The sequence below is a fragment of the Camelus ferus genome, chromosome 8 (genome assembly GCF_009834535.1).
Source record: "Camelus ferus isolate YT-003-E chromosome 8, BCGSAC_Cfer_1.0, whole genome shotgun sequence".
NCBI classification, from domain to species: domain Eukaryota; kingdom Metazoa; phylum Chordata; class Mammalia; order Artiodactyla; family Camelidae; genus Camelus; species Camelus ferus.
Window position 1 is genome coordinate 21,670,242 of NC_045703.1, and position 26,733 is coordinate 21,696,974.

Here is a 26,733-nt window from a genome sequence, read left to right on the forward strand (position 1 = left end):
TGAATATCAGCATATTATGGGAGCTCCAAAAATATGGATATTGTCATTTTCAAATTACTTAACCACAGTCAATTAGGTCATTTAATTTTATGACTTATAAAATAAGATTAAAGGAAAGTTTAAGAGGCTACCATTTTCATGTAAGATAGACTGGTTTCTCAATAATTGCTAGAAATAACTGTTAGAAGTAGCTGGAATCATCAGAAAATACAATAGCTCTTTCTTTATAGCAGCAGAACCTGGCTAGCTGCTCATTAACACTGTTTCCCATGCTTGCTGTGCACCAGCTAAACCACATTCCTCACCACCTTGAATCTAGACGGACCGTCACTAGTTCCTGCCTTTAGAATGTGAGTGCTACAGCAAACAGAACCTAAAATATGCGTCATGGGCTTAGTGGTTGGGTTCTGGGTGGCAAGGAAACTGATATTAGAGGCTGGAGAGGTGGCAAACTCACGTTCTATGTAAAGTGACAAAACATCTGCTAAACTGTCACCTACAGTAGTTTATAAGGCAGACCACTGGCTCCCAAGTCTGGGGTCCTCAGCAGAGCCTGTAAACGGCAGGAGAGGACAGGAAGTCTGTAAATGCTAGCTACTACTGGCTACTTTCGACAAGACACTATGGGAAAAAGATGAGAGCAAGCCAGAACAGGCTGGTTTTTAAAGAAGGAAACAAAGGGAACAGAGTCTAGAAACTCAGGACCTCTCAGGTTCACTCTGTGTCTGGACTTAAACAGTAAGATTCAGCATTGAGAAATTGAGAAAAAGCAAGATTTCATGAGAATTCTTGGTTGAAAAGAGTGACTCAGTTCCTTGGAAAATATCACATTAGAAGTGTCATCTTCAAACTTAAGATTATTGTTCCTCATAATAACCAGAAAGTTGCAATTAAACTGAGAAACCAACAAAAACTAATGTTCTTTAAATGTAATTTCTGGCACACAGAACTGACTGGAACTGACTGGAAATAGATCAAAGCCTAATAAACTTTTTGAAGGAACTGTAAAGACAAAGATGACAAAGAAACCACAACTCTACTTTAAGGGAAAAAAAAAAAGGCTAGAGACTTGCTGGCAGACTTAAAACCTGCAGGCAGAAAGTGCATGGAGAAAAGAGTGCATCCTTGAAGATGGGCATGCCCTCCCCCTGCAGCGCCCACTTCAGCTGAAGCCAGTGGTAAAGAAACAGAAGACTACTGGAACCAGGAGCTCCAAGGAACAATGTATTTATAAAGCAGTTCCTCCTTAAGAGCAGAATAATGGCCTAAATAAGCCCAACTGCCCAATCTGAAGGTAGGGGGTCTTTGTAAGGCCTTTCAGTGGATCTCCAAGCTGCACTACTGATTGCTGTAGCTTCCTCACTCTTTCCCTTTCTGGATAGGAGTGTCCTCACAGTTTCACACCATATATTAGGTGGGGTGAGGAAGTAACTTGTCTTTTAATTCATTGATTAGTAGACAATGAGGAGCTACATTCAAACCTGGCAAAGAGAACTGTGCTTCACCTGGAAAGCCTGGCCTTCCAGATGGATCCAGTTCTGAATGGGACTCTGGGCTGTTTGCTTTGGGGAGGGGCTGAGTAGGTCTTTGTCTGAGGAAGAGTGGAATGGATATTTGGTTGTTAGAAGGGGAGATTCTGGTAGAGACTGGCTAGATGTCTACCAGAAGCATTTACTTTTCCTTCTGGGCACACGAGCAAACCATACTTCCTAGCCCTCTTGGACCTTGTCAGCTAGATGTGATGGTTCTTAACAACAAAATGTGGGCCAAAGTGAGGTAACACTCCTGTGTTTAGGCAGTTAAAAGGAAGTATGCTAACCCTCCTTTTCTTTTCCTTATCGACTGATGAGGCCAGGAGGACCTTAAAACCATGTGTTGATGACAGAAAGACGCCTAGGTCCCTAATGACTATGTGGAGCAGAGTCCCACCCCAACTTCACTGAGACACGTGGAAGTATGATGTGAGCAAGAAATAAACTGTTGATGATGTTAAATTACTAAAATTTCAAGGATTATGTGTTACAGCAGCTAGGATTACTTATCTTATAGTTTAAGAGTTTTGGGATATGTGTACTCAAGTTTCTACTACTGACATTCCTGTAACTATTGTTATGCCTTTAATGTAAGTATACTTGTTTTCAGCTTTTAAACAAAAATGTAAACATCTCTATTTAGAATTGACATTACTAAAATGGTGTCAGCTATGCCAACAAAGACATGAGACGTGTAAAAAAAAATCCCTTTGGTGACACAAGCATACCCCCTAACAGCAATGATATCAGACAGCCTTGTAAAAACACTAACTAGCACTGCAGGTCAGTGGACAATACTAGGCTTAGCGTTCATGTAGATGGGGTTTAGGGTAAGTTACAGTGCATCATTTTCTCTCAACTAGCACAGATAATACAAACAAAGCCAAGAAATCACTGCAAATGGATTTCATGATGAGGATGGGGTTCAAAAACTTGTCCGTTGAAAACACAAATGAACAAATGAATACAAGACTGGATGACAGGCTTTTCACAGAAATATTTTATGGAGATCAAAGACCTGACAATCCAAGTGCATTGCTGGGTTATGGCCATGTGGTCTTGAACAATTTATTTAACCTCTTTAAGCCTGAGTTTCTTACCTATGAAATGCAGGTGATAATGGAATATACCTCATGGGGCTGCTGTAAGATTAAATGAAATTTAGTACGTAAAGAACCCTGTACAATATCAAGACCACAGTAAGCATGTGGTAAAAATGCTAGCTATCATCATCTATTTCTTGTGAGAGCCCCACTAAGTTGGTTGACCTCAGTTTCATCACTTGAATGATGGGGATAAAGATGCCTGACCTACTTATTGTGCACATCTCATGAGATAATGGATGTGACACTTGTCTTACGACAAGGTTACTGTGACATGCTACTCTGTGCTGGTGAATGACAGCAAGGTCCCACAAGCTTCCATTAAAAGGTACTGGAGCTGGAACGTTTTCACAAAGCCCGTTACTCTTGTGATCAAAGAACTCACTCTGGGAGATCACAGATGGTCTGTGACTAATTGCAAAACTAACTGGTTTAAAAAAGAAGCAAATGGATGACTTGTATACAGAATAAAATTCATGTTCCCTCTCACTATTAGAATTGACTGTCCCTGAGCTATTTAAAGCTGAAGGGATTTTATTTTCCAGTGAAAAGCTTTAAGATTACCTGCCTAATGGTATTAACATTTTGGTAGCATCCATTTTTTAAAAAAAAATTTAGCACTAGAAGAATTTTGATAAACAAGTTGATAGAAACTAATATTAAAAGAAGAGAGGAGTATCTCACAGGTAGACTCATACTAGCTACCATTAATCATTCACTAGGGAGGGCTACATAGAACAAATGATGCCACAAGCTTCCAGTGACAAAACAATAAAGAAATAAACACCCTGCACAATCCATTCCAAAAAAGTCATACCTGACAGGTTGTAAATCAAAATCACCGACCTCAAAGGCATCTATTCTGATAGGTTTCATCAGCTCCTCTACAGTGGGCAGGTCTAAGAGGGGACAAAAGTTAAAACATCAACCAAAAAAGTTATGTAAATTGCTTAATTTAATGTCTAATACCAACAAGATTACATTTTCTCTGGTTGACATAGTTAACAAAATGGCACATATAATAATCCCAGTTTCCCAGTATACACCTGTTTGTACAAGAAAATCTTCTTTGATGTTTATATTAGAAATATATACATCTATATATTTTCTCTCCCTCCCCTCATTTATGTACACACATCAAATACATGTGTATGGGTGTACACGACACACACACACACACACACTAAGTAATGTATTTAATCAATCCCCAAATACCATTCCCCATTTAAAAAATAACTTTAGCATATGTTCATGGAAATGTGTAAAAAATGTGAAAATACTTAAGTGATTTCTTAATTTGGGAAGACATATTACAGGAGGAACTGAAATTTTATCCTATGTTCAGCTCTAATTTTATAGTTAAACTGATGATTCCCAGATTCCATTTAAACAAATCCTTTAAATTCACAGACTGAGAAACAATCACTATAGCGAACTGTATTTAAATTACACCATAATGGAAACTGTTCAGAGAGGGTCTCAAACAAAGAAGCTTTTACCAGATTCCGTAGTAGAGATGTTTTTAGAGGACCCTTCATTTTCTTGAAGATGATCTTTCACTGAGCTCTTGGTATTTCCCCCTGCGTCACTCTCAGTTCTTTGTTCATCTGCATCTTCCAAAGAATGGGCTACGTGACAATAAGCCTGACGTAGAGCTTCAATGTCACTGCTGCTCTGTCCGTAAGAAACACCTGTTGAAATAAATGTAATCTCTAGTATGACCACATGAACACATGAAAACAACATTAATGTCATCCCTTAATCTACCAGGAATGGTGAACAAGGCTGTGGGACAACATGACGTGATAAAGACAGAGTGAAATAGAAACCTTGGTAGTATGTGGCACAGCCCACCAGAATGAAACCACGGCGGGCTCAGTAACCCCTGTCAGCAGGCGGAGGTGTGTCTGACATGGTCGTTGTAGAATCTCACTCCGCTAGTTACTGTCTCTTCCTACCATCCGTAATCTGTCTCTGCACTGGATAAAACTACTCCGAAATTTCTCAAACTGACACAACTTTTCAAGGATTCTGTCTCTCCTCTGCCTCTCTTTTTGGCTCTCTGTCTCCGATGCCACCACGCATCTCATCGTCTTCTGCATGTCTTCCACTGAAATTCAATCCTCTAACTTTGCAATCCAGTATGTGTTCCAATATTCTGTTAATGCTGCTATAACAAAAAAGTAATCTCCTAGTGGCCAAATTCAGCCTTTAAATTTCTTCCACCGTTTTAATTTTCTTCACCCTGTGAGACATCAGACACCCCCTTTCCCTGGGAATTGTTTCTTCCCTACAGCACCTTCTTCTCCCGATCACCCTGACGGATACTTCTCCATCTTTTATGGTACACTGTTCATCTCAGGACTCTATCTTTAGCCCTCTTTTTAAAACCTCTCTTTTTTGGGGGGAGGGCTGGTTAATTTCATCAAGACCCTTAGCTTAATTATTACCTGTATGCATGTGACTTGCAAATCTATGTCTTTTGTCCTTATCTCTTTCCTGAATATTAAACTTCCAAACAGACATTCAGACTGTTCCATCAGTAAATCACATCTAACACAACCTCAAGTGAATTAATTATATTCCTCAACAAAACCTGTTCTACTCCCAGGATCTGCTGTTTTGGCCGTGGCATGACTATTCACCCAGTCATCCAAGATAGAAAATTTGATGTCACCGTTCACTCTTCTTTCCCTATTAAACTCCTCCTCTTCCCACCAACTGAGAAATAAACTCTGGAAAAAGAATTCTAAGGATCTAATGACAATAATGATCCACGATTTTGATGAGTGTTTTCTTAACTCATTTTGTACCTTTCATTACTAACAGTGGAATTTTCAAAGTTAGAGAAAAGAATAAAAGAGGAAGGGTGGGAAAAAAAGAGAAATAGGGTGAGCAGTCTCCTTTTCTCTCGATACCCATGACTAATTAATTAATGCCTAAAAATAAAATACTATATACAGCCTCCTATTCCTCTGTATAATCTGTAAGTTGCATAGTATGAAATTGTGAGGGACTATTTTCAACTTTAAACATAAGAGGCGGCCAAGTACCACATACGACTGTGTAAGAATGCCTGACGATGGGCCATCTGTCTATCTAATGCTTCAGGTCACCACTGCTATCTGAAGCATGCCCAAAAAAGGAACAGATTTGTTTAAATAAACTAAAAACAAAAAAGTAGGAGACACCATTAGAGGAGAATCACTAACAGTTAAGTGGCAGGGATACTCAGTAGAACTTGAGGAAAAGACTGTGCCTGCTAAGGTAAGCCTAATTCTCCCCCTAAACCATCATCGATCAGATCCAGAGTAGCCTGACTGAAGGAGAGAACTGATTTTTATGAAGAAAGGAAAAAAGGCACAGGTATTTTTTCTCCTCTATAGAAATACCAGAGGGTTTAAGTATCTGCTTAGATAAAAGAAATGACCCCAATGGTAAGCAGTACAGTAGTACTGAGCACTCAGCCTAATTTGGCAAGCGTGAGGTGTCAGAAAGAAGAGGTTCTGGCTTAAAGCAACAGCAGAGCAAATATGCAGAAAAGCAAATGACCTAAAAGTTAGAAATAAGAAATGGAAGATAGAGAGGTACCAGGGGCTGCTCAGACAACAGAGCAAGGGAAGGGTACTTTTCTCCTAATTTGAGTCATTAACCCAACTGATATTAAAAATAATTCCAGGGTCATGTATGCTAACTTTTTTTCATGCATTTTACGGAGAGAAAAGTAAAGGACTGACTTCTCTGTCTTTTACGTTAAAAAGAGAAGACATCGTGTAATTATTTTGTATATTATTACAAGTCAAATCCTACTGTACAGAGGCAAGGATCCCGATGTGGAGAATACTGTCACAACCTGTGACTGCGCCGGTCTCATGGCCACAGCACAATTAGTGCCTGCCCGTGAGACACATGAAAACAAGCAAAAGGCTACATCTGGCTCTCATTTTATAGTTACCAACTTTTTAAAGACAATAAAGCACAAAGAATTTCATGAATAAAATTAAAAATGAGAAAATCTTTGACAACATACCACCTAAACCAAGCCTGCTTAATCCTGGAAGACACATGGTAAAAAAAAAAACAAAACAAAACCACCCACTGATCTTTTCAGTTTTTAAACTAAGTTCAGATGCTGACTTGAAGATTTTTCAAGTGTATTTTTGAAATACGAGGTAAATTTAATACCTCACAGCCAATAGGTATTTATACTGTGTGCCTTCAGGTTCTTTCATATAATCTGTACTATTAATAGAGGGTTGATGCAAATAATAACCATACAGTTGGTACTGCTTGTGGAATCTCAGCAATATACGAGGCTCTATAACATTATCTCATTGATCATCACATGGTCTCATTTTAGAGAAGAGGAAACGGGCTTAGAGGCATTAATTGTCCAAGGTCACCCAGCTGCTAACTGGCAAGGCCGGCATTTAGATCCAAGGCCACAAGGCAATAAGATCATACTCTACACTCTTCTAGTAACTGACTCATCAAATTATTTCAGAACTGAGAACATTAAAGAAATAAGGCCAAAAAAATTAGCATTATATAAATGCCCAGACCATCTTAACAGACTTTATCTTTCAGTAATACAGTTTTTTGACTTTTTCTTTTAATTGAAGTATAGTCAATTTACAATGTTGTGTCAGTTTTTCTGGTCTACAGCATGTTTCAGTATACATATACACATATGTTCATTTTCATATTCTCTTTCATGATAGGTTACTACAAGATACTGAATATAGTTCCCCATGCTATACAGTAAAAATTTATTTATCCATTTTATACATAGTAGTTAGTATCTGTAAATCTTGAACCAATTTCAGTAATACTGTTTTTATTTCTGAGTTTTTCTTATAATCTATAGCAGTGGTTTTCATATTGAGTTTTATAAAATAGTTTTCAGAGAAAGTCATGGGTTCCACAGATATCTGATTGAAATTTCATTTTAAAACATAAAAACTATAATAGAAATTAATTTGTACACTCAAATGTGCCTTTTATGTAACTATAATATTTCTGAAGACCACCAGCATGATAACTTTCACCTCCAGCTTTGTTTTCACACACATCATAGAATAAAGTTCCTCTGGCCACCCTGTACATAAATGAACCTCCTATAATGCATCACTGATTTGAAAAGCTGTAGCTCTACATTGGTCTTTTAAAAGAATTCATATCTGCTTACTGAGAACAGTGCAAGTGGACTATCACAGCACATATGTGACATATACTTAAACAGCAGGAAGACTGAGCACATGCTTTCATCGTGGTGGAATATTCAATTGGGTAATAAGTAAACGAGTGACGTGTCTTGATGCAAAGTTTCTGTTGTAACTTTAAAATTTTTATATTCGCATTTTAAAATGGAAGTGGATCAAACAAGATAGTGGTAATTCTTGGAATGGCAGTGACTAGAAACAAGAGGTATGAGTGGACTTTGTGGTTTTGATCATGTTTTGTTTTTTTGATCTGGTTGCTAGTTACATGGCTGTGTTCAGTAATTGAAAATTCATCATCTGCACAACGATGATACATGAATTCTTCTACAAGTATATGACAGCTCAATAAAAAAGTAAAAAGAAATAAAAAATAAAGCAAAAATAAAATGCAAGCAAACATTCAGAGTTGGCTAGTAATTTATTATTTCTATTGCTCTTTTTTTAATGTCACAAATGTAAACATTTGAAAAATGTCTGGGTTAGTTTAGTTGACCAAACTAGTGAACTGAGATTTGCAAAGCAAGTTGAAAAGTTCCCATCTGCACCTATTTATGTGATTAACCAAGAATATTTTCGCATTATACAACAAAAACAAAATATACAAATATATTGGAAGCCTGATGATATAAGAATATAACAAATATCTATAACTTCTAATTTTAAAAATTTCAATAGGCTATTACTGTTATCACTAACTTTTTAAGTAAATGTCACAAATGTAAACATTTATATTTATACTGATAAAATACCATTTTTATCTATATAGAGCGTACTACCTAAGATTCCATTTGGAGATAAAGATTCCACTGCTTTAAAGAAGTTTGAAAAGGCATTGTCTTAAAGACCTTTACAACCTTTAGCGGAATCTAGATGGTCCTAGACATTGCAGAATTTTGGGATGTAAGCTAGCTTTTTTCCTGTACAGAGGTAACTATGGAAAAGCCCAAAACTGAAGTCTCAATTGTCTTACACATGGCAAATGTAACTGAATATTCTGGGGGGCACAGAAAATTAGTTAATATTCATCTACAGTGCTATACTTTGTACCAACAGCATTCACTCATTTTTTTAAAAAAGTATTTATTTTAAAACACACTTTACTCAGCCTACTAGCATTGAGGCAGAAAATGTGAAATGTAAGATTTTATTGTTGATATAGTTATTATATCTATTTTTAAATATTACATATATTTCCCTAGAAATGAAGTCAATTAGTCATAGACTCTGACATATTTAGAGAATAACTAGTTTTTCACTTTTACCTGTTCCTGTCATTTCATTATCAGTCACATCTGGCAAGGCCTTTGGCTTAGTTGTTGCTTTATCCTGCTCATCAAGGTTGACCTCTGCAACAGAGTCTAATGAGTCAAGCAGCACTACTGGAATAACACAGAAGAAAAAATATTAGGAATATAGACAAGTTTGTATGGCTCCATTCTATTAGTAAAATACTCAAACCATATGCAATCTGTTATAAAAATAAAAACAAATATTTACATATAAAGAATATATAACCATATATCTAAAACAAGCATGATTTTCTTTTTACATACAAAAGAGTAGGCTTAACATCTACATAAATCTATGCTTACATACAGGTCTAATGTACATTTATGCGAAAGGCAAAAGGCCTGAGAGAATTAGCAAAGAAGAAACATTCTTTCCCTGACCCCTAACTTTATTGAGGTATGACTGCCAATTAAAAACTATGTATTTAAGATGCATAACTTAATTTGATAAATGTATGCACTGTGAAACAGTCATCACAACGAAGCTAATTTAACATACCCATTACCTTATATAATTACCCTTTTTTGTATATGTGATGAGAACACTTATGACCTCCCCTCTTAGCAAGTTTCAAGCCTACAACATTAACTACAGTCACATCGTTGTACACCGGATCTCCATAACTTATTTATCTCCCGTAACTGAAACTTTGTACCTCTTAACCAACATCTTCTCATATCCCCTAATATCAGCCCCTGGTAACTATCATTCTACTCTGTTTCTAGAAGTTTGACATTTTTAGATTCCATAGATAGGTGAGATCATGTAGCATTTGTCCTTTGTCTGCCTTATCTCACTTAATATTATGTCCTCCACATTCATCCATGTTGTCACAAATGGAAGCATTTCCCTCTTTTTTTAAAAGCTAAATATTACACTGTACATATGTATACATGCATAATATTAAATATACTACATTTTATTTATCCATTCATCCACTGGTGGACATTTAGGTTATATCTGTATCTCGGCTATTGTGCAACGCTGCAATAAATATGGAGTACAAGATATCTCTTCAAGATATATATCCAGAAGTGGGATTCTGAATAAGGTAGCTCCATTTTAAAATTTTTTTCAGGAGCCTCCACACTGTTTCCCATAGGGGCTGCACCAATTTACATCCCTACCAACAGTGTACAAGAGTTCCCTCTTCTGCACGTTCTCACCAAAACTTCTTTCCTCCCTCATAAGCCATTCTAACAGGTGCGCGGCTCATTGTGGTTTTGATTTGCATTTCACTGATGACTACTGAGGTTGTCTCTTTACATACCAGTTTGCCTACTTGTATGTCTTCTTTTAAGAAACGTGTATTCAGGTCCTTTGCCCACTTTTGCTTTTTTGTTTGTTTGTTTTGGCTACTGAGCTGAAAGAGTTCCCTGTATATTTTGGATATTAACCCTTTACCAGATAAATGGTTTACAAATATTCTCTTCCATTTTATAGGCTGCCTTTTCACTCTGCTGTTTTCTTTGTTATGCAGTAAATTTTTTTTAGTTCCATGCAGTCCCATTTGTCTGTTTTTCCTTCTGTTGCCTGTGCTTTTGAGGTCATATCCAAAAAATTAATGCCCAGTGCAATGTCAAGAAGCTTATTTCCTTTGTTTTCTTCTAGTGGTTTTGCAGTTTCCAGTCTTATATTTAAGTCTTCGATCCATTATGAGTAGATTTTTGTATGTGGTGTGAGGTAAGGGTCCAATTTCATTCTCTGTATGTGGATGCCTAGTTTTATGAACACAAAGTGTTGAAGAGACCATCTTCCCTCACTGTAAATTCTTGGCACCCCTGTTAAAGATCAGATGACCATCGATACACGGCTTTATTTCCGGGCTATTCTGTTTCAATGGTTTTGTATGTCTGTTTTTATGCTAGTACCATACTGCTTTGGTTACTATAGCTTTGTAATATATTCTGAAATCAGGGAATGTGAAGCCTCCATGCTTTGTTCGTTCTTAAGCTTGCTTTGGCTATCTGGGGTCTTCTGAAGTTTCATATAAATTTTAGGACTGTTTTTTCTATTTCTGTGCAAAATGTCACTGGAATTTGAGAGGGACTATATTGAATCTGTAGATCACTTTGGAAAGCATGGACATTTTAACAGTATTATTTCTTCTAATCCACGAGGACAGATTATCGTTCCATTAATTTGCATGTTCTTCAATTTCTTTCATCAATGTTTTATACTTTTATGTAAATTTATCTCCTTCATGAAATGTACTCCTAAGTATTTTATTCTTTTTGATGCTACTGCAAGTGGAATTGCTTTCTTGAGGTGTATTTGTCTTGTCTGGTTTTTGTATCAGGGTGATGCTGGCCTTATAGAACGAATTTGGAAGAATTCCCTCTTCTATTTTTCGAGAGTTTAACAAGGACTGATATCAACTCATCTTTGAAAGTTTGGTAGAATTTACCCATAAAGGCATCTGGTCCTGGGCTTTTAAAAAAAGAAATATTCTCAAATACAACAGGAAGGATTTAAGGTAGGTGTAAAGAACATATTATTGAGAAAACTTACAAACTTGTGTCATTAAAGATATTTAAAAACAAAGATAGTAATTTATTCAGAATTACTTATATGTAATTCTAAACAGATCAGTTTTTGTCAACTAAAATCCATGAACATAATATTTACCATTGGCCAGCATGCCAGTTTTCTCTTCTTCCTAAGTTAAAAAAAGAAAATGATTTATGATTTGAAATCAAAGTTATATAAAATAATCACAATGCAAACAGTAACAAAATTTGAGAGCCAGTGCTTTACTCCATTATGAAAAGATCAAGAAATGTGCTTTCTAGGTTTCTCTCATCGCTCTCATTCACTAACAATACTGTAAGACTAGAGAATGTAGCTGTGAGAGAACTTCTAAAAGCCTCTCCAGAATCTAGGCAATTACCAGGAAATAATTCAAGTCTTTAGGAGCCTTGATTAAAGTATCTAGATCCCATCTGTTCATCTGCCTCACTCAGAAATTCTCCCATTTTTTGAACTCCAAGATAAGATGTCTAATTACGTAAGATTCCTGCTATTATAACATCACCGATCACTTTATCCTATTGTTCAAAATTAATGATCAAATAGAACATGTACTCATTGTTTCACCTACATTTTGACACAAAAATCTTCAAAAAGGCAGGTCATCAAACAGCAATAGCTGAAATTTGTCAAAATTAGAGGTTCCTTTAGAGCAAGTTTTCTCATTGGTGTCACCTATATCCTCCACTTGGATAGGCCGTGTGTAGGAGCAACCCATAACAGCACAGCTCTAATTCCTTCCTATTTTGACCTTTACCCAGATGGCTCTCTACTAGGCTTCCACATTTAGGTTGACACATTTTTACACAGGCTAGATTTTCTTAATATACGAAACTACTGTGTGCCTTCTGCGTAACCTTTCATTTTTCTAATAGAAATGATCATAATACAAAACACTGTAATTGCCATATTCCTAGTATGAATCCCATTAAATTTCCAAGAATAATCATCAGATCACATTAATCTTCATGTACTTCCAAGGTCATCTTCTTTTCTCCCCCAAACTGAGTGACATAAAGACACCCAAGGACAAAGGTTTAGGCAAATTAAAAAAACAAGAGCATGTCTTAATACCCAGAAAGTGATCCTCGCTTTTATTTAGAGGGTCTATGGTTTCATACATGTTCAAAACATCCAGTCCTAACACACAGTCAAGACCAACACAACAGATAGTAAGGATCTGTCCTACTGGCTACTTTTAGACAGCTTCAAGGGTAAGTTCTGTCTGGCAGGGAATATGGAGCAGCACCCTTAGCCAATCTTGGTGGCCAGTTCTTGGCAGGAACTGAGAAATGAGAGAACTAGGGTACAGTGACAATGAGTGTGAACAGAATAACTGAGGTCACAATCTTAGCTAAGTAAATTTTAGGGAGTAATGTCACTATTAGCACAAATACCGAGGAGGGTATGTACTGCATTTCATGAGACTAAGACCTACCAAGGAAAAGTATAATTTAATATACCTGCTCAAAAATTAGATTTGAGATCTTCATAAAGTTTTCAATTTCTAAAGCTTAAGGAAACTTGCCAAAAGAAATTCTTTAGAAAATCACCAACTGCCATGTTATTTCATTCAGACTTACATTGACATCCTGAGTTAAGAACACATCTAATTGAGAGTTAGGAGACCTGTAACTTTACAGCAATGAGCAAGACTATAAAGAACTCTGCTGTACAGCTCTTCATACAGCAACAGTCAGCTAAGGTGATGAAAGCAGCTTCTAGACTGTCAAACGTGTAATTGACACATACCTGTTTGGGCACATTTATTTTTTCTGATTTGGAATTTTCTTTGGAATTTGTCTCTTCTTTAGGAGCCAACGGTGCATCAAGATCCTCCTCATCTTCAAAATCATCACTGTAATATTCTGAAGAAAATGGTTTTAAAAAAATTCAAGGATCATACTGGCACGTCAAATTTCAAGAAAAGATTGTTGATTTCCAAAAGAAATCTGCATAAGAATAATTTATTTAAACATAAAGATACTTCTAAGAACATACTTTGGGGGCAAAGATTTAATGAGAATGCAGTCCATAAGATTTAGGTTTATTTTGTGTATTGCACTTTCAAATAGTTATGAGTTTTATATCTTTAATATTTTGCATTATTAACCAACTAAAAACTTCTAGAGCTGTTCAAAGGATTTCATATCTTTAGAAGAAACTTTAATTACTTGATTTTTAAAGATAAAAATCTCATACTGCTTACAAAAGGCACCACTAGTGTGAAATGGAGACACTCAACAAAAGGTTAGATCTTGCTTACGTTTTTAAGTTGATTTCTTATTTGTTTGTTTGTTTGGTCTTTACAGGTATCTCTCCTGTAACCCTTCAGCAGTACTCATGGAAAGTTGTCTCTGACCCCTCCCTCAGGTAAATACTAGCCTTATATGACTTCTACTGTTTCCCATTCCTGGGCACTTCTCAGCTCAAGTCCCAACTTATATCTCAACGGCTTTGCAGCAGAAGGAAAAAGTGTCCACGTCAACACGACGCCATCAGACTACTTGTGGTGAAAGTGGGCAGGGACCACCCGGCCAGGACCTCCTCGTCCATTTTTAATTTGTTGTTTGTAGCCCTTCAGTCAAAGGACTGACTGAGACTGAAGTGGGCTGTGGGCTGTAGACAAGAATGGCCTTTTCAGTATGAAACTTATCATTCTAGAAATAAACATAATCTTATTTGTATCTCAGAAAGTAGATCACATTCAGAGACAGGATGGCCTGATGGGAGAAAGACTGCAGGAGGTACTAGAGAGTCTGCTTCTGGAATGACTGTCCTTCAGTCTCCTCTTAGAATAGAGGGACAACTTGAGTGTAGTTAACAAAGAAAGTATGAAAATGAGTAAGTTAGAGATGCTTCCCGTGAGACCTACTTACATAAATATCTCCATTTTAGTTCACAGGGATACAAGAGTGGAGCAGCATGGGCACTGTAACTTAGGTGGATAAGCTATGGGAGTTGGTTAAGTATGTCAATATCTATATTCTGAGGCTGAGAGGCTCACCTTCGTTCCTCTTCCAGGGGTTTTCTAAGTATCAGTAGATATAATTAAATTCACAAAACAGTTACTGAGAAATTACTCTGTATTAGACAAATTCTAGGTGCTAGGACCAATGTCAAATGATTAAGATTCTAATAGTCTAGGCAGGAATCATTGAATTTTAGTACCTCGGAGATTAGTTTTGTTTAACTAAAGACGATAAACAAGGAGAGAGGAGATATGGGAGGGTATGACAATAAACTCAGACAACTACTTAGGATTTGGAAACTATCTGAAATCAGTGTAAGGAGATGTAGTGTTTGTGTCACTACAAAGAAGCAGTATAAGATACAGTTCTGGTGGGACAGCAAAATGCTTAAGAGCCTAACCAGGAGCCAGAAGACTTGGATTCAATTCCTGGTTCTATCACTTTCAGCTAGAGAACAATCAGCAGGTCACAAACCCTCTTTGCTGCATTCTTCCCATCTCTAAAGTGGGGATGATAATAGTATTTATTTCAAAGTGTTGCTGATTATATTTAGTAGTAATAATTATCTTTGTTAGTATTATTATTGCTTGTGTTGCACTTATTCTGAATTGAAAGTTAATAAAGCCAAATATTACTTCTGATTAAGAAAAGGAAAGTGTTAATCTAATATGCACTTTTCAAAACTATATTTTGCTAGGTGCACTTAGTAACTGAATCGTTTATCGGCAAACACTGTCCAATATATAAACGACCAACTCCCTCTGCAGGAATTTGTCTTGAATAAACTAGGTTTGAAGCAAGAAAGAAATATCACTGGTTTACACAGAGAAATGAGACAGACGAGAAATAAAAAGAAGGAAAACAGCATATCAGAGATTACCGAAAGAAACACACAGGCAAATTACGTTTATATAAAAATGAAAGAATAAAACCCAATTAAGAAGGTGATTCTCACAAGAGAAATTATCAGAGATAATAATACCCAGCCCTTCCACACTGAAAACTGGTAAGAAAGTTAATTTTTATTGTTCTGATTTTTTTGGCAGGAAGCTGTTACCCATTCAAGGTACTATTTCTACTATTATATTCCACACTCTTGCAACTTTGAAAATATTACTTGCATAAACAGAAAATAAGTAAATAACACTCAATGTAAAAGACCCAAAAGATACATTTGGGAAACATATTTCATTCTCTGTTGGAAAATCTGGCTGAAAATTTTAATTTAACTATGATGTAATTAGTGGACTTTCTCCTCTGCCATCTTGAATTTCAAGGACTTTGTAAATAATGAGTCAAAATATGTAAAACAACTGTTTTCAGACACTGAACAGCCAGCAATGCAAAAATATGATTCCTAAGAAAAAATAAACCAGTGAGAGGAGTACTTGAAGGTGCATGTACTGAGTATCTGAGTACTGAGCAGGGAGGGGGAGATCAGGACAGTATCACCGTGTTAAGGAGACAAAGATAAAAGAGTACAGAAAAGATGAGCTGATGAGAAGCCACAGGTCAGCGACAAAGAGAGGAGGCACCCATGCAGAAACAGAGCACTAGATACCTGCATGGGGCCCCTTCGAGTCTTTTCCTGAATACCAAGTCATTTACGTGCAGGCTGAGCAAAGAACAGCTGAAAAGCTGCAGGCTAGGCAATTCCCAGAGCTCACACAGGGTAAGGGACTTTGAAGCTCTAACCAGCTTGAGTGGAAAAATGTCCTTGTTGTTCAGGAGAGGTATTCGGTAGAAACCTCTAAAAAGCTGTGCCTTGGAAGCAGTGTCAAGTTCTACTAGAATAAAAACTACTCTAGACGTCCCCTAACAAAGCATAAGGAGAGCCTTGAAAGGATCAAGCTACCAGCCAGCACAAAGCTTAACACTCTTTAAAAGAAGGTAACAAAATCCAGACACTCAACAATGTAAAAATCTACAATATATCCAACAGGAATTAAAAAATCACTAGAATTACAAGGATGAAAAAGTGACCACAATTAAAAGAAGCAGTCAATAGAAAGAGACCCAGAAATGAACAAATACTGGGATCAGCAGAATGTGCTCAATGTTGAAGACTTAAAAAAAAAAAAAAAAAGGACATGAGGAAACATACTACAGAGATGGAAAAAACATCCAAAAGAAACTTTCAGAAAGAAAAAAGAATCATTTAAGGAATTAACAGAAAATTAAAGAAAAAAATCAGTGAACTTGACAGACATAGCAACAAAAACTGAAGCAGAGAGGAAAAATGCTTTAAAAAATGAAACAGTCTTAGTGACCTGAGGGAAAAAATGTAATTTTCTAACATACTTGTCGTTAGAAACAGAAAGCAAATGATACTTGAAGAATTAATGGCAGAAACATTTTTTTCATTTTGATGGAAACTATAAATTCACAGATCAATTGATGCTCAAGCAGCTCCAAACAGGATAAATGCAAAAGCACACCAAGTTACATCATAGTCAAACTGGCACAAAACTGGCATAAAGAGAAAATTTTGAAAACAGAGGGGAAAAAACACTATGTACAAAATCACAATACCAGGAATTACCACTGACTTCTCATGAGAAATAATGTCAAGAGGACAAGAGAATGAAATGATTACAGTGCTCAAAGAAAAAAAAAGTCCACAATTTTAAATCAAGCCAAAAAAAAAAAACAAAAAAAAAAACAAAAAACCAGAGGCAAAATATGTTTTCAGACAAATGAACACTGAGAGAATTTATTCCTAGATCTCACTATAAGAAATGTTATAGGTTCTTCATGCTGAAGAAAAATACTAGATAGAAACTTAAAATAATACTAGACAGCAACCATTTTAAAAATGCTAAGAGAATAGATCTTTGAAGTTCTCATCACAAGAAAAAATAATTTTCTTGTAATTAGGTAAGGTGACGGATGTTAACTAGACTTATTGTGGTGATCATTTCACAGTGTATACAGATATTAAATTACTATGTTGTACACCTGAAACTAATGTTATATAGACCAACTATACCTTATTTTAAAAAGTGAAAGAAGAAACAAATTCAAATCTATGCAAAGGAATATAAGTCATTGAAAATGCTAAGTATGTGGATAAATATAAATTTTTATATAATTTTTTAATCTTCCTTAAAATTAAAAAAAATGGTAACAGACTATTGAAAGCAATAATAATAATAATAATAATAGTAATAATAATGAATCATGGTTTCTAAGATAAACAGAAAAAAATATGCCAAAAATGGCAAAAAGGTTGGGGGGAGTTTATCATTGTTACGACTCATATAAAGTGGTACAGTGTTATTTGAAAGTAGACTCTGATAAGATAAAGATGCATATTGTGAATCATACGACAACGAAGAGAAAACACAGCAGAGAAGTTCAACTAACAAGCCAAAATAAGGGTTAAGGTGGAATACTATAAATACTCAATCCAAAAAAATGCAGGACAAAAAAGCAGTAACAAAAAAAGATGGAAGGATAAAGAAATAAATGGCAAAAATAAATAAACACATTCATACTAGTGAATATATTTTTGCAAAAGGTAAAATATTTCAATTAAAAGTCAGAGATTGTCAGATTGGACATAAAAGCAAAACTCAGCTATATGCTATCTATAAGAAAACCATTTCAAATATAAAAACAGACACCTTAAAAGTTGGAGACGGAAAAAGTTATACCTCCCCAACCATGCTTTGGAGGTATTTGTCCTGGCTTCACGAATTCCCCTGGTCCAACCAAGCATAAAAATCCTTCTTCTGTCTTCCCAATGGGTCCACTACCCACTCCCAATGAATGAGGCAGCAGTGCACCTGTAATTTCTTAGTAGTTCAGATTGTAACATAAGCAACTCTACCTACCCGTTCAAGCTCTTTTCAAAATAATACAATTTTCCTTTTTTTTTCTCTTAATGTCTTTATTGAAAGCTATATTAGCTTTTCAAATATTGTAAATTTTAAAGCCAATGAAATTACCTGCCAGTTCTTCATGTTTTGATTCATTCTCGTGTTTATCTTCAGTAAGTTCCACATTAGCTTGATTACTAAAAAAAATTTACTTAATTGAGTATTACATGTTAACAGTACATTTCCATGCAATCTTTTGTGTAAATTTAAAATATACCTCTAACAATACAAATGTCTTCTCAAGAACTCCTGTTCTATCAAAAGCTAAATATTTGGAAGCTATGAGGAAAATGTTTTGAAAATAAAGGAGATTCAAAGTTTAAGACTAACTGTAGCTAGCTGCCAAAGTAATACAAAGGAAAAAATGCTGTAGTTCTTAACCCTATACACAAATACACACAATTTTATACATAAATGCATATACATTTCATGTCTCAGGGCCCAGATAGCCTTTCCACACTAAAGATTAGGAACTGACCACAGGCTGTGGGAACCAGTGAAGTCTACTAGAAGTCAGGAAAAAAAGCCAGAGCCAGCATTTACATGCTGAGAAGTCATTTAATCCCGAAATGGAAGCTGAATAAGAGCCTTAAACCAATAATATTCAGCAAGATGACAAAGGAGCTTGAGCAAGTTTTAATTCTATTGGATATGTTAGTTCATATACTGCTTTCTTTCAAACCAAGGAATCAGTTCTACCTCTTCAGTCCCCTAGCTGGGTCTTAAGTGAGATCATTAGCAGATCCTAGAAACTATAAACTCTAATAGCAAACACTATTGCACATTCAGTACTGCACTGCTCTGACAGCAATACCATACTGTTCTTGAGTACAGAGATATCTATCAGTAGTTAAGAATAATGAACTCACCTACGAAAACAGAAACAAACTTGCAGACACAGTAAACAATCTTATGGTTATTGGGGAAAGGGGGTGGGAAAGGATAAATTTGGGAGTTTAAGATTCACAAATGTTAGCCATTATACAAAAATAGATAAAAAACAGATTTCTTCTGTATAGCACAAAGAACTATATTCAGTATCTTGTAATAACCTTTAATGAAAAAGAATACGAAAACGAATATATGTATGTATATGCATGACTGGGACATCGTGCTATACACCAGAAACTGATACACTGTAACTGACTATACTTCAATTAAAAAAATAAATAAAAATCAATCAATCAATCAAATTTTAAAAAGAATATTGTTAAATAAGAAAATATTAAGAAATATTACAAAGGGGCAAAAACTTGAGGCCAGCAAACCTACATATGCTTATAATCTGTGCTATCCCCTGTTAGAACAGGCAATCACCATGGGCCCTGAGTGTCTCTGCATATCTTTGCTGGGTATGCCAGGAACACAAAGCCTGGACTCCTCTTTTCTAGGTTATTTCTCAGGGTTGTTTGCAGCGGGGAACCTGGAGACATGAGGCAAGGCAGTGTTTCTGCCCTCAAAGCAGGCTTGTTTCCACTTCCTGTCATAGCAGTAGATGCCCCAAGCTCAGAGACCCTCTCCCGTAAAGCAGGCCACTGCATGGAGGGACAGCCGTCACGGACCACAAGAACCTTGAAGGGCATGGGAAACCCAGGCAAATAAATGTGACATTCAGGTACTTCTTTTGTGATAAGAAATAAAGTCCTTTTGCTTCTGATCCAGGAATCTTGCATCTGTTGTCAGTATCCATAAAACTGGCTTAATAATCAACAACTTGTTGGCTTGCAAGTAGACTGAAAATCTCAGATCCCAAGCAGCTCATGACAATGACTGCTTTGTCCACTGTATAAAAAAACTAAGCATCCTGAGGAGAACAGGCACTCTAGTAACCAGAGGCTATGATTCTCCTGAGCCTTCATTTAATTGTAGTTTGGTATTCTTAAAGTCTTAAATTATAACCTGACTTCCCTTTATACTTTTAAAAATTAAATGAAAAACTGAAACTGAGGAAATTAAAGAGATCAGGTTTCACAAAAGTCTTGAGAATGCCAAAGGTCTACTGCACTTACACAGCACCAGCTCGGTCAACGAGTAGGATTTCCAAGATAAATGAGGTTTCTTAATTATCATTAGGGTCAACCACACACAAAGGTAGGACACAAACCAAATCAGTCTTTGCTCCTTGGTTCCTCCTTCCCTTTCTGTTCCTATCTCCCCTGAGTTTGTAAGAGCTACCTGGATTCTCTTATTTACCTTATCTTGGAAAATCACTTAATAAACTACTTAGTTACGTCTCTTTGGTAATGTGCTATTAGACTTGATAGTATCTTAGGCATGAAATTTCAGATATTTGGAGGTTCTCAAATACAAATCAACATATTCCATACACATTTATGTATATGTATATATGAATATGTATACATACACACATGAAATTCCAACCAAACTAATGAACAGAGAAGAGAATTAAAAATAAGATTCAACTTTCGCCTGTTATAATACTTGCACATTTAAGTCCATGCATATACCAGCCTTCCAAAAATATAGAGAGACGCAAAAATCATTTAATGATTAGTTTATATTATATTTACATTACCCAGGTAAAGCTTTAAAATGTATGGAGTCATTGGAATCCAATTCCTTATTTAATCTTGAATAATCAATGGAGGAGGTTAAGCCTTTCTCAAGCCTGGCAAAAAATTGCTCTTTTTCCTCTTGTTCTTCTAATGTGTCCAATCCCAATCCGAGAACACTGTGATTGAGCTCAGAAACTACTATGTCTAAATGGAAAGCACAAATATATTTTATTAACATACAGAATTTTGATAAAATTAATTTTAATGATGCATTTATTGATAATATATAATAAAACTTCAAAAAATTTGAAACATATTTTACTTTACTCTTACCCACTAAATATAGCTTTACATTCTTAATGATATGTAAAGATGTAAGGCTTCTCCAGAGGTTTAATTCTAAACCCTCTAGGAAGATATTACAACTGTCTACATGCTTCAGTAAAGGAGGCTCCACAACGGTTATAAATTAATTTTTCTAAAAATTCTGACAATAAGCATAGTAACCTGTCAACTCACAGCCCTCACATGTCTTACCATTGGCTTCCAAGCTGTCAATACTTAAGATAGAGGTTCCACTGCTCTTAAGAAATTGAATCCTTTCAGCAGACTCCTCTTCTACTTCCATAGCAGGCTGAGAAGTCTTCTTCGTTTTCAAATAGCTTACATTTGTTCCACGCAGTCCTAGGGACGGGATTTAATATAGTTGGATATCTATATTAAGAAGACTATTTTGATCATTACGCCAACATGGTAGTACTGTTACACTAGTTTTTTCCAGTTATACTAGTTATACTCGTAGACAGTATCTACTAAATAAATATCGTCTATTAAGTAAAAATCCATCAGACCGAAGATTCACAAAAAAGTTACAATTCTATTTGATTGCACTGCATTGTATTAAATAGAATAATTCAAAAATTTGCATAATGAGACAAGATTTTTAAAAATTATTTTGAAGCAGAAGCACTTAATACAGTACGCCAGGCCACTTTAAAGTGTATCTCCTGCCTTATGTGAAGGAGAAGGGGGGACAACTGCAGGCAATGAGGAGGCCCAAGGGTCAATACTGGGGGGAACAGGCCACGTCTGAGGATGCAGAAAGGCCACTGAGGCTGGATCCGCAGAGTCAGGGTGGTCTGGGAGGAAATAACCCCCAGGCGGGGGTCAATGGTTAGACCACACTCATCCTCAGAGGCCAGAGGTAGAGTTTTGCTCTTTATCCAAAAGCACCAGAAAACAATGAAGTTCTACAGTATCAAAATTTCTTTACCTTAGTAGTATGTATTTCTTGTAAAAAAACTGATATATGGAAAAAACAAGTAACTATATTGTATGATAAGAATACTAAGATTAGAAAAATCACTTTTGCTTAGAAGGAAGCTTTATTAAGTCACAAATTCTAACTTCAATTTCCTAATTAGTGTACAAGTGGAACGAGTTCAGAATCAAACTATTTTATGGCTTTGTGTGAATAATAGTTTTAATGGATCAAATAATAACTTCCACAGAGCTGGAAAAAATCAAGAGATGTATCTGTAGGCACTTTAAATGAAAACACACATGCCAAGGTCAGAGTGTGTTGGGGCATGTGTCCAGGGTCTCACCCCAGCTCTGTGGCCGGACTCAGGGATGTGACCCACACTAGCCAACCTCACAAGCGACTAATACATCCGAAACCAAGACCTGATTTAGCTATGATTTAGTTATTTCTAATGAAGAGTACAGCCAGTAGAAGAATTAGATAGTTTCACCACCTAGGCAGAACATTTTGTCCTTAAGGTAATCGAAAGGGAAAGCACAAAAGGTCAAAGTAGCTCAATGTTGATGTTTAATGGCGTTTACCTAAGATTGGGAATGTATTCCCCACAAAAGGGGTGTTCAACTCTTCGTTAGCAACTTCTGCACTCTTGACGGCAGGAACCATATTTTGTCTTTGTATACTAGTGCCTAGTACTCAGAACATAACATGAACTCAAAACATGTTTGAGTGTGATTGAACCAGGGACCAGGTTATGCCCTTGGGCAGAGAAACCTTCTCCCTTGTGTTTAAATGGACACTGTCAGAGTTTCCTTCTTCAGGATCCTTTGCATCCTTTATAATCAAATCCACTCTGATTGATACATTCTTCAAAAAATATTTTCAGTATCTTTAGTCAGGTTATAGAATAGGTCTAGAACCTATTCTTTCCCTTTCGGGTAAGTTTGTGTCTTCTATATCTCATTCATTACTTTCTAGAAAAGAGACTTTAATGTTAATTAAGTCTCAAATCTTTGTCAATAATTTCAATAGTACTTAATCATATGATGCCCTTCTCAAGCACCAATAAAAGGAAAGATTCTCAAAAAGAATCTTTTACATGTAAATTTTAACATTATGCATGGTCTGGGGATTTAAGAAAAAAACACACTAGATTTTTCAAAAAGGTAATTCCTTTAAAATAGTATTAAGAAAAAACCAGAGGAGTGACTATCAGACTCTCCGTAACATTCATTGATAAACATATTTATATTGACTGTTGAGGGTCGGGGATATAAGGAAAAAGAAGTGCTTCCCACCCTCACAAAGTTCCCACCCTCAGGAGTAGCCCTACAGACCAAAACACAATGTGTAAGTACTGTCGTGATGTTCTGACATCAAAATCAGGGAGAAAATAAGGAACTATGCTGACAAGAGAGCTAGCAGTTAGGCAAGGACTGTAAGTGACACCAGGCTTTACTGGACAAGGATGACGACAGGAAGGGCTCCATGGCAAGAAAGCCCGAGCTATTGCACAGAGGCATGGTACCAGTGGTGTCTCCTGGGGAAGAGTAATCACTGATTTTTCTAGCACATTTTCTAGCTAGGGATGTAGAGCCTTGACCGTCACATTAAAGGATTTGGGCTCAATTTTTAGAGGAAAATACAAAAGCTGTAGGTAAATTTTTTTCCCCTAGAGGAGAGATATAGAAATGCTATCAGTTCATAAAATGGTGCTTAATGATCCACAAATAGTGTGAACATACATACTTATTAGAGATAGCCTGGGGGTCCTTACAGACAATGGCAACATCACATATAGTAGGTATACTGAAGAAAATATTCAAGAGAGAAGTTTCCATTTGTAAAGATGTGACTAGGAAGAGTTCTACGAAAGGTATACACATGTGCCAGGCAGGATCAATAATGAGTTCCTCACCATTAGGGCAATAAATTATTTTTTCTACTGTTATTAACAGACAGTAATACCAAAATCCATAGATTTGTTAAAACCTTCCCACTGCAATGACATTAATACATTGTCATATATATGTATAACTGAATCACTATGCTGTACACCAAAAATTAACACATCGACTATACTTCAATAAAAAACTAAATAAAATAAAAGGAAAACAAACAAAATAGATAATGTAGAACTTCAAATCTGGAGACAACTGAAGATTTAGTCCAACTTTGACATATAATCTCTTGATTCTCAAACTAATATTTTCTTTCTCCCTAGTTGATGGTATGCTGTTTGAAATCTAATGTACAAAAAAATTCTGAACAATCTTTCTGTTGCATGATTTTATATTTTTAAAGGTACATTTGATTTGCTAAAAAAATACAGTCAGAATATCTTATTAAATCACCCTAAACCAATTTACTACTAAACACAATAATATATAAATATACCTGCATTATTCACCATCTTAATATGAGTACATATAAATTATCTCAACGTAAAATAACCTGATAATACAGAAACACAGGTTCTCAATTATACACTAAATATATAATAAAATGAAATATGAAAATCAATTCAAATCTCAAAAATCCACACTATTAGGATTATTATCTTTATATATTTAGAGCACAATAAGAAAATCCAGAATTTAAAGTCTTGACTGCCCCCTTGTGGTCAAATAACTTAAAATTAAAAACCAATATTTACCACCATCTTCAAATTCATCCTCAGTTATCCACCACGGCACTGCGTCTTTCTTCTTCACTTCTCTAGGTTGTCTAGGTGTTTTGTTTGAATTTTCAAAAGAATCATCTGAAAGCTGAATCAGATATAAGCCACTGAATTTTAAATTCAAGAATCCCAAAGTTCCCACTAAAAACGTTTCTTGTTAGTTCTCTCACAGTTCAGCTGTCACATAAACAATCCTCTCAGTAATAGTGTATATATTCATATCTCTAAACATATGTGGCCAAAATAACTTACACACCAAGAATACACCTCGGAATACTGATTTCATACCCAGCATTAAACAAGCCGATTAACCAGGGGAAAAAACATCAAAAAAAACCACAAAGAAATAAAGAAAACTTGATCAAGAATCTTAATCAGGAAAGGTAAAAAAAAAAAAAAAGAATAAAATCCTCTTGTATAAAGGATAAAAATCCTCTCTAGGGTTTAGGAATAAACAATGATTGAGAAAAACTACCTAGCATCACTCTAGAAGAACAAAAAATTCTAAGACCAGAAGAACTGAGTGTCAGGTGTTTACCAGAGAAATTAGCATACATCACAATGATTAATGAACTTTCATTTGTCCTTTTCTACTCTTCAGGTCCAAATTTTAGTACAATCCTGTATCCCCTACTCTAAACCCCAATCTACTTCCCTTACTCTCAGTCAATAACTTGGTCTCTCTCTTCACAGAGAAAATAAAGACCTCTGGTCAAAACCTTACTCCACCACTAAACTCACCTTTTAGGACATTTCTTTCCTCTCTCAGAAGAGAAATTCGCTCCTCCACTCCAAGGAGACCCCGCAGAGGGGTCACTTCCCACCTCGCCAGGCTCTCCCTTCCCTGGTTATCCCACCGCATCTCTGTATGGCCACTCCCTCCTCCATCTTCCCACCCTCCTCCCTCACAGTATAAACCTGCACCCCAGGGCTCACACAGCACACGGCACGACTGTGCAATAAAAGAATGAACACCCAAGTCTACTCTACCAAAAAGAAGGGGAAAAAAAGGCAAGCAAAACAAAAACAAACAGACTTATTTCTACCTCCCTTTCACTTCTTTTTTAAGTATATACCAACTTCACAAGTTCACTGCTCAGCCCTCTGAAGTCTGGTTCCCATCCAGAACAGCTCTCCTCCAGGAACCAAAGGCCTCCTGAACGCCACAAGTAAAGGACCACTGTCAGTCATCATCCCTGATCACGCCACAGAACTGGATCCGTGACCAGCTCTCACTTACCCAAACTCTCCCCCTCGACTTCGCAGCACCACTGCCCAGGTGACACTGCAGCCTGTGACCTTTTCTAACCAACTCTAATAGCTCTCAGCCCTTTTCCCTTCTTTTAAACACAAGACTTCCCAGGACTTGCTCTTGGTCCTTTTCATCCTCATTCTACACACTCTTCCTGGAGAAGAAACCAACATTTATTAATAACTTGCCTGGTCCATGTCAGAAGCTATACCCAGGTTATCTCAGTCTCCAAACAATCCAGTAGAGATTTACTAATGGAGAAATAAACTCAGAGAAGTTAAGAAACTTGCCCAAGTTACTACTGGTATTAAGTGATACAGAGCTGGGATTCAAACTCGGGTTTCTCTGACTAAATCCACTTTGGAATACACTATACAGTCCCCCAACCAGGACAGTCTTACCTCGGTGACTTTTTAAACTTCCGAAATGACTACACACACATTTCCACCTGCCAAGCAAATAATTCTACCTCACATCCGAAAGAATAAAATATCT

The 26,733-nt window shown here is 36.2% G+C and overlaps 1 protein-coding gene across 4 annotated transcripts in view; it reads right to left on the reverse strand.

Annotated features, from left to right (window-relative positions):
- The window catches only part of CEP162 (centrosomal protein 162), a 74,813-nt gene that overhangs the window by 43,194 nt on the left and 4,886 nt on the right, over positions 1 to 26,733 (reverse strand). For 3 of the 4 annotated variants that reach the window (XM_032484541.1, XM_006175492.3, XM_032484539.1), the window contains 9 exons: positions 24,963 to 25,074; positions 21,583 to 21,729; positions 21,066 to 21,249; positions 18,599 to 18,666; positions 13,429 to 13,544; positions 11,776 to 11,806; positions 9,120 to 9,236; positions 4,135 to 4,326; positions 3,453 to 3,534 (listed from right to left, as the gene is read on the reverse strand). In XM_032484541.1, coding sequence (XP_032340432.1) covers positions 3,453 to 3,534; positions 4,135 to 4,326; positions 9,120 to 9,236; positions 11,776 to 11,806; positions 13,429 to 13,544; positions 18,599 to 18,666; positions 21,066 to 21,249; positions 21,583 to 21,729; positions 24,963 to 25,074 — 1,049 coding nt within the window. The remainder of the gene's footprint in view (positions 1 to 3,452; positions 3,535 to 4,134; positions 4,327 to 9,119; positions 9,237 to 11,775; positions 11,807 to 13,428; positions 13,545 to 18,598; positions 18,667 to 21,065; positions 21,250 to 21,582; positions 21,730 to 24,962; positions 25,075 to 26,733) is intronic. The other variant, XM_032484540.1, reaches the window with a different exon arrangement.